Raw genomic sequence first — 12143 nt, 5'->3', positions numbered from 1 at the left:
CAAAGACAACCACAAGGCATTCTATAGTTATGTCAAGAATCTAAATGGCAATGCTCAGATCTGCTCTGAGCTACAACAGAATGGCATTAAATATACTGATCCCAAGGATATTACCAATACCGTGGCAGATCGATTTAGTGCCAACTTCAGCCCCCTCTCACCCCCTAAAGGGCCCATCTCAATACCAAAAGATTGCAAAATTCCGATAATCATGGCCACACAGGTAGAAACCGCATTCTCCAAAGCTAAGAATACAGCATCCATGGGACCAGATGACATCCCAGGCTGTGTACTACATGAACTACAAAATGAACTGGCACCTCATCTAAGTGTCATGTTTAATCATAGCCTCACCTCAGGCTTCATGCCCACTGAGTGGCGCACAGCTACAGTTATCCCTCTCCACAAGGGAGGATCTGCCTTGGATCCCAGGAACTACTGTCCCATCAGTCTGACAAGCCTGATCTGCAAGGGCATGGAACGCATTATCATGGAACTTATAAACAAAGACATTGGCAACCTTCAAACACTGGATCCCACAAAGTCTGGGCTTGTGAAGGGCCGATCCTGTCTCCTGAATCTGATTGACTTCTTTGAGTCAGTCTCCAGAGTTGTGGACGAGGGTAAGGTGGTCCACACAGCCTATCTGGACCTCGCCAGGGCCTTCAACACCATCCCCCACTCTGGAATCATAGATAAACTTACTAAGCTGGACATAAATCCCTACATCACTCGATGAGTTGCTAACTGGCTTACTGACAGAACCCAGACTGTAAAAGTAGCCGACTCCAAATCCAGCTCCAGGCTAGTGACAAGTGGAGTACCTCAGGGTTCAGTCCTGGGACCACTCTTGTTGGCATCTACTTCTCTGAAGTACAGGCCAACACTAAGGGACTCTGGCTAACAAAGTTTGCAGATGACTGCAAACTGGGAGCCATTATTGAATCCCCAAATGATGTGGATATTCTACAAAAGGGCCTTACAGAAACAGATGCCTGGTGCCAGAGCCATGGGCTCAAGTTTAATGCCAAGAAATGTGTAGTTATCCCCATGAATTACCACATAGGTGGCAGGACACTAAACATCGAAAGTGTGATGAGAGACTTAGGGGCACAGGTGGACGGTGGTCTCACTTTCGATAACCACATCGCCACAACAGTCAGGAAATCCTTCTATGTGGCACACCTCATCACTAAGGGCTTTTCATCCAGAAAAAAGGAGGTTATTGTCCCACTGTACTCATCCCTCATTAGACCCATTATAGAGTATAAAACCCCGTTTGGTATGTACCTCACAAGACATTTGCAACAGCTGGAAAGGCCACAGAAATACCTCACTAAAAGAATCACAGGCCTAAAACAGATGCCATATGCTGACCGTCTAAAAAACTTCAGCTATACTCTGTGGCATATCATCTACTCAGAGGCAATCTCTGCTTAACAAACAAGGCCATGTCAAACCCTGAGATGTTGGACATGCTCCACTTAAAGAAATCCCAGTCCCTCAGAGCCACACGCTCCAGGGATCTAAACCTTGTCATCACAATGAACAAAACATGCTGGAGGGATAGGTTCCTGACCCAGAGACTCCCCATACTCTGGAATAGACTGCCCATACATGTCAAGCAGAGCGTCTTATTGGCCCTTTTCAAAAGGAACCTTGATGATTGGATTGGAGATAGGGAATTCACCCCGGGGATCATGTCAGTCGCCCTGCTAGACAGGGGTTCAGAGAAGTAAATATTGTGGGAAGAAATATCCAGGGAATTGTTATGGCTAGGCTTGCATAGGCCCTAGGGCTGATAGCCTAGTACCAACCTATGAACCATTGCAAGAAAACCCTAACTTGGTGGAGTTGATCAGAAAAAATTCTCTTGGGCCACCCTTTTATCCCATGTCAGCCCCAGGCCATAGTGACCACAGACAACTCCCAGATGGGGTGGGGGGCATTATCTGGGCAAGACTGTCTAAGCCGCTTGGTCCCCCATGGATGCCAGCTTGCATGTCAGTGTCCTGGAGCTGAGGGCAATACTTTTAGCATTGCAAGCCTTTCAAACTGACAATATATCGATGGTTTGTTACATCAGCAAACAGTGAGGAACCAAGCCATTTCCCCTTTGTTGAGAACTTCTCAGAGTCTGACAGTGGGCAATCTCTTCCAACTGCTTTTTGATATCAGTGCATATTCTGGAGAATTCCAGTGTGATAGCAGACAAATTGAGCAGATGCATTCTTCTGCCTCATGAGTGGTTTCTCAATCCCAGAGTGGCGAAAAAGATCTTTTGTTGCTGGGGCCAGCCTTGCTGCAACCTTTTTGCATCACCTCTGAACAACAAGTACAGAAACTAGTTTGCTCTGGTCCCCCCCACCTAGGGAGTCCTCGAGAGACAGTCTTCTGCATGATTGGCTCTCCCCCTTTTCCACTGATTCCTCAGTTTATAAAGAAAGCAATCAGGTTGAAGAGCAATTTAATCTTCATTGCCCATTCTGGCCTCGACAGATTTGGTTCTCCTTTCTTTGGTCTTATCTGATTCAACAACCATGGACTCTGGGCCCAGATATCGATCTCCTACCCCATCTAGTGGGATTAGTTTACTCAAACCTTCAAAACGTCAAGCTCATGGCTTGTCTTCTCCAGTTCCATTGATTGCCAGGCATTATAAAATTTCTTCCCCATTTTATAGGATTCTTTTGGCCTCCCATAAGCCTTCTACCAGAAAACTCTACAACAGTAAATGGAATAGATTTTCCTCTGGGGCTCATGATAATAACACTGATTCCTTCTCTGCTCCTATCATTCATGTCTTAAAATGTTTACCTTTTCTATTTGAAGTAGGGGCTTCTTTCTCCATTATCACGGTTCAAGTTTGTGACTGACTCATATTTTCATAATGGGTTTAAAAAATGTTCATTAATTTCTCATGGACTTTGCAAAACATTTTTAAAATGGACCTTAATGTTAAAACCCCCCATATAAGGATCCATATAAGCCTTGGGATTTAAATTTGTTCTTACAGACAATAGCTCATTCTCCCTTTGAGCCTGCTGCTGACTGTGACTTCTGGCAACAATAACTTCTGCCAGACGACTTCAGAAATTCAAGCTTTACCATGCAAACCACCTTATCTGATATTTCACAAAGACAGGGTTTCACTGAGAACAAACCCTTCTTTCTTGCCAAAAGTGGTGTCATGAAAGAATATCGGGCAATCAGTTTATCAGTATTTTTTCCCAATTTCTCAAACAAAGGAGAGTATTGTTGGCATTTACTAGACGTTCATAGAAAATTATGCGTCTCTCTTCATAGAACAAAAGACATCAGGAAGTCTGATCAGCTGTTTGTTTTTTTTCCAAGTACTAAAATGGGCAAACCAGTTACCAAAGTCACCTTATCTAGATGGCTAAAAGATTATATTTCTTTCATATACAACAAGAGGAAGATTGAATTACCTGGGCCTGTTAAGGCTCACTTTACCAGAGCCTTTACTACTTCAGCAGTGTTCCAGTCTAACGCTTCCATGGACAAGATTTGTGCAGCAGCAACAGGGGCTACCCCAAATACCTTTATTACTCATTACAAATTGGATTTGGTCTCTAGGGGAGGAGCATCATTTGATTCTATGGTGCTCAAGAATTTCCTTCCATGAGTCCTCTCAAGGCCCAAGGTAACTGGGGACTCTGTCCCATATGTCAAGGATAAATGAAGATGGACAACATCAGATAAAGAAGTTATGTACTTACCATTAACCTTCCATCTATGTTGTCCATCTTCATTTATCCTTGACTCCCCACCCTCCATCCCCCTTTCTTTCAGACCTCTTGGTGGAATGATTTATGGTCCTAATTATACATTTGTTCACACATGATGCCATTTATGATCTCCATAAAGGTGTTATTAGGATTATACTTTTTGTCTGTTTCTGTCTGCTAACGCGATCGGAGGTCAATTGGAGATGAGCATTCTGGGTAGGACTTAAGCTTGAGAGTTTGTAGTTTTCACGGGCTGTAGTAATGACCGAGTTGGTTCCATTACTGGACCCATTTGTCAAGGATAAATGAATATGGACAACACAGATGCAATGTTATGGTAAGTACATAACTTCTTTTTCTTTGTTACTGTTTTGCTTTGTTAAATTGTGTTTTTCTGTACACTGCTTAGGTTTAAATATTTTAATAAATATTGATTGATGTAATTTATATTTTTGATATAAGCTTATCTGTTTTAAAGGTATAGAGAAAGAGAAGCTTGCAGCATTATGATTTGCTCTGCAAAGGATTACTCTTTGTTTCATCTTCTACTACCATTTTTGTATGTATGTACGTTTGTATGGATACTTTATTGGACTGGATACTTATTGGCATTTCAATACGTGGAGCTGATAACAGGTCTGACTTGTCATTTTCCTAAAACTTTGTAAACTTATTGCTGTAAATGCAACATTAATGTAAAATGAACTCTGAAAACCGGAAATCAAAACACTTGTGATTAAGTAACAGTTTTTACATTTTAGATTTTAGAGAGAAAGTATGATTTGAACAAATTAAATGTTTGAGGAAGTCAGGAAAGTAGTTGTGATGAAATGAAATGTCCTCATTTTGCTCATCTTTGTATTGTTACAGATATAGACAAAGGAAGTCGACTGTTGTGGTAAATAAGATGAGTGCAGAGGATTCTGAGCTGGTGGATTCAGGCAAGGACACTGCAACTGTAGAAGACGCATCTTATGTGATGGAGACACAGATGAGTATGACTAAAGCTCACTCTTCTACTGACATTGGCAATACAGCAGCCCAATACACTGTTAGCAACACAAACACAACTCCTGAAGCAACTCTGGAAGATGGAGGAGCTTTTGCAATTGTAGAACTGACAGAGGAAGACCTGCGGGAAGAAACTGAGGACCTGCAAAGCAGTGGAATTGATTATGCATCTACTGCAGATAAGAGATATGAGTGTGAGAAGTGTGGTAGGTGTTTATCAGATGCCAACTGCCTGCGACGTCACATGAAGACCCATTCAGGAGAACGACCTTATAAATGTGAAATATGTTCAAAACATTTTTCAGATCTTTCTACCTTACGGAGGCATCAGAAAATTCACACAGGGAAACGACCTTATAGATGTGCAGTTTGCAACAGAGGCTTTCGGGAGAAAGATCAGCTAATGGGCCATTGGTCCATTCACACAACAGACCATGAAAAGAGTCTAATCTTGCAGTCAGAATGTGGCATTGAAAGAGCATCTAACATGTGCAATTACTGTAAAAAGACATTCGAAACCAATGATGATGTCAAACAGCACCGTGCTGAATATACACTTATTGGTCCATATGGGAAGAAAGAATTCATGTGCTGTGTTTGTGATAAAATTTTTTTGTATACTCGAAGCCTAAGTAGACATTCAAGAATACACACAGGCCAGAAACCATTTGGTTGTTTAGTTTGTGGCAGAAGATTTCAAGATGTTACAGCCCTCAGGCAACATAACTTTATTCATGCAGGACAAAGACCATACAAGTGCTCTGTCTGCCCCCGGAGATTCCGTAGGAATGCTTCCCTGTTGGAGCATCGACGTTTTCATATGGCTGAAAAACCTTACCAATGTCTTGCATGTCCAAAGAGTTTCAGACACAGCAGTGAATTACATGATCATCAGGATGCCCATGTAGTGGACAGTTCTCAGGAACTCCATGAAGGAGGGACTGTGGAGGTAGTCATGCCAGAGGAGGAACAGAGTATAGATGCACTTCTGTCTTATAACCAACAAGAGCAGATACTGAAAAGCATAGCAGTACACTTGGCCGAGTATCCTAATAGAATTGAGCATGGTAAGGTGGAACAAGGAATGTTTTTGGAGGAAGAGTCAAAAGACTCTAAAAAAGGCATTACAGATGAAGATTGTCAGCAGTTATCTGATGCGTTTCAAATTCATGTGGAGGATCTAGCGGAAATTAAAAATCTCCTTCCCCTTGGAATAAAGAGGTGCCCTGTCTGTTCAAAACGTTTCCCTTCAACTGCTGCACTTAGAATGCACTACCTGATCCACACTGATTGCAGACCGTTCAAATGTAATAACTGTGGGAAGGCCTACTGTCAGAAGGGCAATCTGATCCGCCACAGGTGTCCCAGTAACAAAAGTAGTAGGTAGGTGTTCTACAAGTTCTTTAAATTGTTAATGCCTTCACTACGAGTATTAATATCTTCCAGGATTTTTCATTCCTTTTTTTTCTGTTACTTCCTGTAGCTGAAGGATTTATGTTTTGTTCCTATATCCCTTTTTAGTCACCAGCAGCCATTAGATTCAGTCACGTGACTTAAGTCACCTGAAATGGAGGCACTCCTCCCTTTCCCTTTTTCCTCTAGGAGTTGAAATACATGTCACTTGTGGGTGAGTTGAAAAGAGATTGGAGTTTATGACTGAAGAAATATTCAAGCTTTTCTTTAGCTCTTTGTTCTTTCTTTACTCTAGAGTTTACAAGGGCTGATCATGTGGTAATATCAACATGTATTCATGCTGCTGGGTGTGTGTGTGTGTGTGTGTGTGTGTGTGTGTGTGTGTGTGTGTGTGTGTGTGTGTGTGTGTGTGTGTAAAACACTGAAAGTTTGCTTACTTCCCATTTAGACATGAAGGCTGCAAATGGCAGCATCTCCTAGTTTTCACCAATATTTGCTCATATTTGGCACTTTCCTATTTACTTTTGGCCAAAGAACCTGTCCAGACCTCCTGCCATTCAAATATCCATCCCCAGTTGGCCTGCTAGTGCCAAGATCAGTAATTGTGCTTGGTACAAATGCTTTGTTTTTATAGGTTTATAAGTAATTACTAGGCTATTGTGTGAGGATCTTAAGAAGCCTGGTCTTCCATTCCCATGATAGTTTTAGTCCTTAAATTTTGCATGCAGATAGAAGAACAGAGATGGCAGAACAAGGATATGTTGGAACATTTGCATGTTTCCCCTATCAGTGAGGCACAGGTGTTCTAACCCTGGGTTGAATTTATGCAGTAAAAAAAGTACTTTGCTTTATGTGGAGGGAAGACTGTTTGGTAAAAATGGTATTCTCTCTGATATCTTATCTCACCAACATGTTCTATTTATTTTTCAAAGGAGATTTAGATCATTATACCATTGGTCTTGTAAATGTATAATAGGTTTGACGGTATAAGTTGTGTTTTGTTTACCAGCAGTCCAGTGAATTTTGATAACCTGAATCCCTCCTTTCCTTAAATTGGAATGGGTACATCAGCTGCAGTCACTTTTTACGTATTCTTTTCAAGTGTCGTACTGAGTAAGTGGAAGAGAGAATGTCTTGTTTCGGAATCCATATGATGAACTGTGAAAATTAGTTTTAAGTGGATTGCTTCACTAAGTAATGTGTTGCAAACTTTTCATTGTAGGACACACACACTACCAAGGCACACGTCACAGGCGATAATTCAATAAAGGTGTTTGGAAAAAAAAAAGACCCATGTAAAAGTACAAATAGTGGCAGTCTGAACGCCAACTTACTTATGCTGTCTGTCTTTTGGTATTCTTTTTATAGCAGCCTTGTCAGATGCAAGTTAAAATGTAAAGGTGACTCTTACAAGTAAATGTGACATTTTTTCAATCCTATGACAAGCCACAACACTTAAGGAAACTAACTGAAACAAAATCACCAGGTATTAGTATATATGCATCTGTAGCATACTGATATTCTGAGAACATTATTTACTAACTCTAGTGTGGGTAATGTATTTGAACCATGTAAAATTTTATTAGGCCTCATCCTAAATTATTCTTTTTTTATTTTTTAACTATTCTTCTTTTGACATGGGCAGACTTAAAGTTGCATAGATGTTCTTCATAAGAATCCCTCCGCAGTGTCCCTCCTTTCATGAGAGACTCCAGTAACTTAACTTGTTTAGTCTGAACTGTAAGAAGTATCATCAGCAAATATATTTTGATATCCTAATTTCATAGACCACTAATAATCCAAGTCTGCAAGTTCTGTACATCTTTGAATTTCATGAATACACTGTTCATTTACCAACTCTGGAGAATTTAGTCACAAATCAGCTTAATAAGCCTAGTAAGTGGGAAGCTTTCCTGGCACCTACTTGGTCTAGGGACTTAAAAAGTTATCTATCAGTATTACACTTGGGTCTTTGAGTGTGTTTAAATTGTCCTGAAAAAACATGTGGACTTTAGAAAATATAAGTGTAATAAAAAAGATTTTTTGTTTTTGTTTTAAATGACACATGCCCTTGAACATTATTAAATTACAGTCATAATGATGTTTTAAACTCTGCAAACACCTAATCAGAGAGACAAGAAGCCTGGAAAATAATTTAATCTGGCTTCAGTAAATATGGCCATGCACTGGAATCAGATATTTATAAAAGCCAATTGGAGATATATTTACAGAGTTTCGTAGACATGTGTATCATCAACAGCAAGTGAAGTGTTCAGCTCATCATAAAACGTCAAGCTGGTACTCAAATGAGTTTACAGTACAGCGCTTCAAAAATGATGCAGAACAGAGCATAGGCAGTCCAGAGAAGGGTAGAAGACAGATACAAATTATGTAGGAAAAGCTTAAGCAGGAAACATTAAAGAAGTTTATATATAAATAAATATATATATATATATATATATATATATATATATATATGTATGTACATATATATAGTGTGTGAATATCTATCTAGCTATATATATATATATATATATATATATATATATATATATATATATGGTTCCACTTCAGAATCTCGAGTTACTGAAAACTCGAACTTCATATGGTCAAGACCATATAATCGAGTTTTCAGAAACTCAAAATTGTGAAGTGTTAAAAAAAAAAATTTATGTTAGTTGAAAGTAATTTTTTGCAGGGGACAAGTCCCCATCCACCCTCACTACTTAAATATACCATCTCCGTTATCATACTATAGCGAGGAAACGGGAAATCTCCCATTCTGCACTTCTGCATATAGCATGGAATGGGAGATTTCCCTTTTACCCACTGTAGCTCGATCTTGGAGTTGGTATATTTAAGTAGGGTGTGTGGGGGGGGGGTGTAGGGGGCTTGCCCCCTGCAGAAATGACATGTTTTACTTTTTTTTTTTTTTTTTTTGTTCTTTCAATTTGGAATTTCGAGTTTCTGAAAACTCGATCATATGGTCTCGACCATATGTAGTTCAAGTTTTCAGTAATTTGAGATTCTGAAGTAGAACCATAGATATATAAATATATCTATATATATAGTTTATATACAGAGAGAGAGAGCAACAGATATCAAGTGATCCAATAAGACAAAAATGTAACTTATAATAAAATTAAAAAAGATAGGTTTAAAACAGAGAACTACTTTGTTAAAATACAACAATAATATCACCAGTAAGCACTTTTGTCTTTCAAACAATAACAGACTTCATCAGACAAATTCAAATGAGTAAACAGCTCGTTATATTTTTAAAATCTAGAAAACATGCCATCAGTCATCTAATAGTCAGTGCTTTAATGTCATTGATTTTGAAACACATTTCCAATTCAAAGCTTCATTCAGTCCTTGTCTGCTATATGTATTAAGTAAAATATGCCATATTAAGTGTTTCACTTCTAATGCAGTTTCTACAACAACCCCTCTTAGCCCCAAGTCCACTGCTTCTTATAAAAAACAAAAAGAACATTTTGCATTTATTACAAGTTATTTTGTGATTTTGCAAAACACTGTTCATTGTTAATTATTTTTATGGCACATAAACGTTCATATATTCATCTTTTTAAGATTCTGGTATGTTTTCCAACATAAAATCCTTCACATACAGAACTTTGTTCCAAATACTCAACATTAGAGGAATTACAAGCAAAATAACCAGAGTTATGATTATATGTGCAAATGTCAAACATTCATAATATTGACATCCTGGGCAACAGTTGCCAAATACAAAAAGACCAAACAGAACTTCTGCATACAAATCCAATGACATATTCAAGGAAAACTCTCATGATCTAACAAAAACTATCTACTACTAAACAAACAAGCAGAAAAACAAACAAAAAAAATCATTTACATCTGGGGCAAAACCCTCCATGTCCCCCAGTATTGGGGTCTTTGTTCCCCTTACTCTTACTTCTGCTTACTAACTCCATGGTCACACAACTTAACCACCACACAAGAGCAGTCAATTTTATATACACCATCCTTTCCTACACAGTGTGTTAGCAAAATGACTGTTCGACATTTTGCATGCACTCACACATTGTGTGTGTGTGTGTGTGTGTGTGTGTGTGTGTGTGTGTGTGTGTGTGTGTGTGTGTGTGTTTTGTGATATATACATATGCAAAACCCAACACACTTCATTAGTGGAATCAGATTTATCTACAAACATTCTTGAAATACCACAGATTCTGTAGAGGTCTAAAGATGCTCAAAATGCCAGCATGGCTTGACGATGAAAAATAGCCTTTACTCTGAAGCATGGCTAATGAAGGTTAATGAAAAGTCAACCATAAATACAACATGTTAAACAAATTATAAATAAGAAAACAGAACAATTTTTCATGAATTTAAGGCTTTGAATTCCACAGTACTGGGCCAATCAGTTTTGATGCATTCCAGGTTCTTTACATCAACATTTACAAATGCATGGTGCTGCGGTAGCATTGTCGCCTCACAGTAACATGCTGTCCAGTTCGATTCTCAGCTAGAGCGTCTTCTGCGTGGAGACATGCGTGAATGGGCGTACCTTCGTTGAAGGTTGTGTGTCAGGCCTGGCAAGCCCGTATGTAAAAATCAACTGCCAATCATTAGCGGACCGGAGTTCCACTGTGGCGACCCCCAACTGGGAAAAGCCGAAAGACACAAACAAACTGAAACACAAAGGTTTCCTCAAATGCAAAAAGTGTTAAAAAAATTCAAACGATTGAAGGACTACAGTTGTGCAAGTATGGGGCAAATGTACCTGTTACTTAAAGCATCAAATGGCCTAAGCAAACAAAATCCCAAAAATCAAGTGTGCTAAGTTCCAAAATTCATCTCGGCTTGACATCAGGGAAATTTACATTGGGAAACATCTATTCTTCTAATATACCAAAAAGGAATTGGTTTTAGGCTTTTGTCTAATGAACTCTTCACCTGAAAGGGCCATGACAGGTAAACATTCCCCCACCAATAACCTGCCAGGATAGAAAAGATCTCATCAGATAGTCCAAAAATCCCAGGAGGAAGAGCAGGACTGGGCCTCTGTAAGCACTGACCCATTCATCTCTGCTAGTTATAACTTTTGTATTGATCCTTTTTCTCTCCTCTTGCTTCATCCTGACAGATGTCCTCAGTGCCCCGCATCCATCGCCAAGTCTCCTGACTACTCCATTCTACCCTGGACAAGTACAGATGTTTTTGCTGAAGTCAGAGTGGAGCTTAATCCAGAGGTTTCTGCTTATGCCCTACTTCATTTTCTCCCTGGTGTGTGCCCTGACATCCTTCCTTGGGGTTGTGCAGTGACAGAACAGCATCAAACCACTCCACACTTCTGCATAAAGTTGATGTCAGCAAGCCCATCCCATCCCGCAGTTGTAGCACATTGCTATTGGCTTCTTGGTCTTTACTGGGTAGCTTCTATTGCGTTGTGTGCTCATGCACATGTCTTCTGCCCCTGCCCCCGATCGGATTGCCCATTTTCCCTGACATTGCGTCAAGATACCTGAGTCACTAATTGAAGCTGGGCCACATGGGTCATAATTAGGGCTTTATCTATCTACACCATGTCGCTGGCATGTCTACTAACAAAAACTTTAATGCAGACAGCCCATAAAAGGGGCTGCAGGACAGAGTAGCATCAAGGTAGGAAAAAAAGCAGAGATTTGATGTTTTAAATGTGTCCAGCTGCCCCCTTACCCCATGGAGAATGCACTCAAAGTGCTAGAAAGAGATCTGACATTTCTGCCTAGCCTGAGAACTGACCCTGTGGTCATTATTTATAGTTTAAAACTGTACATAAGGAATCTGAGTCTGAAATAATGGTTTCAAGAGCATTCTCATTCAAGATTCCCCAAACCCTAGGGAAGTTTTTACCCCTCCCCTTACTCCTTTACTTAAATGTTTTAACTCCTCAATTGAATAGCCAGAACTGCTTTGAATCACTGACAGTACACAAATTGA

The 12143-nt window shown here is 39.6% G+C and overlaps 1 protein-coding gene across 4 annotated transcripts in view; it reads left to right on the top strand.

Annotated features, from left to right (window-relative positions):
- LOC122809357 overlaps positions 1–12143 on the top strand; it is a 1358270-nt gene that overhangs the window by 799946 nt on the left and 546181 nt on the right. For all 4 annotated transcript variants that reach the window (XM_044080823.1, XM_044080814.1, XM_044080796.1 and 1 more), the window contains exon 11: positions 4620–6143. In XM_044080823.1, the coding sequence (XP_043936758.1) occupies positions 4620–6143 (1524 nt within the window). The remainder of the gene's footprint in view (positions 1–4619; positions 6144–12143) is intronic.

The sequence above is a fragment of the Protopterus annectens genome, chromosome 1.part1, assembly GCF_019279795.1.
Source record: "Protopterus annectens isolate FY-2018-M chromosome 1.part1, PAN1.0, whole genome shotgun sequence".
Lineage (NCBI taxonomy): Eukaryota > Metazoa > Chordata > Ceratodontiformes > Protopteridae > Protopterus > Protopterus annectens.
This window is presented reverse-complemented; position numbering and strand designations above follow the sequence as displayed.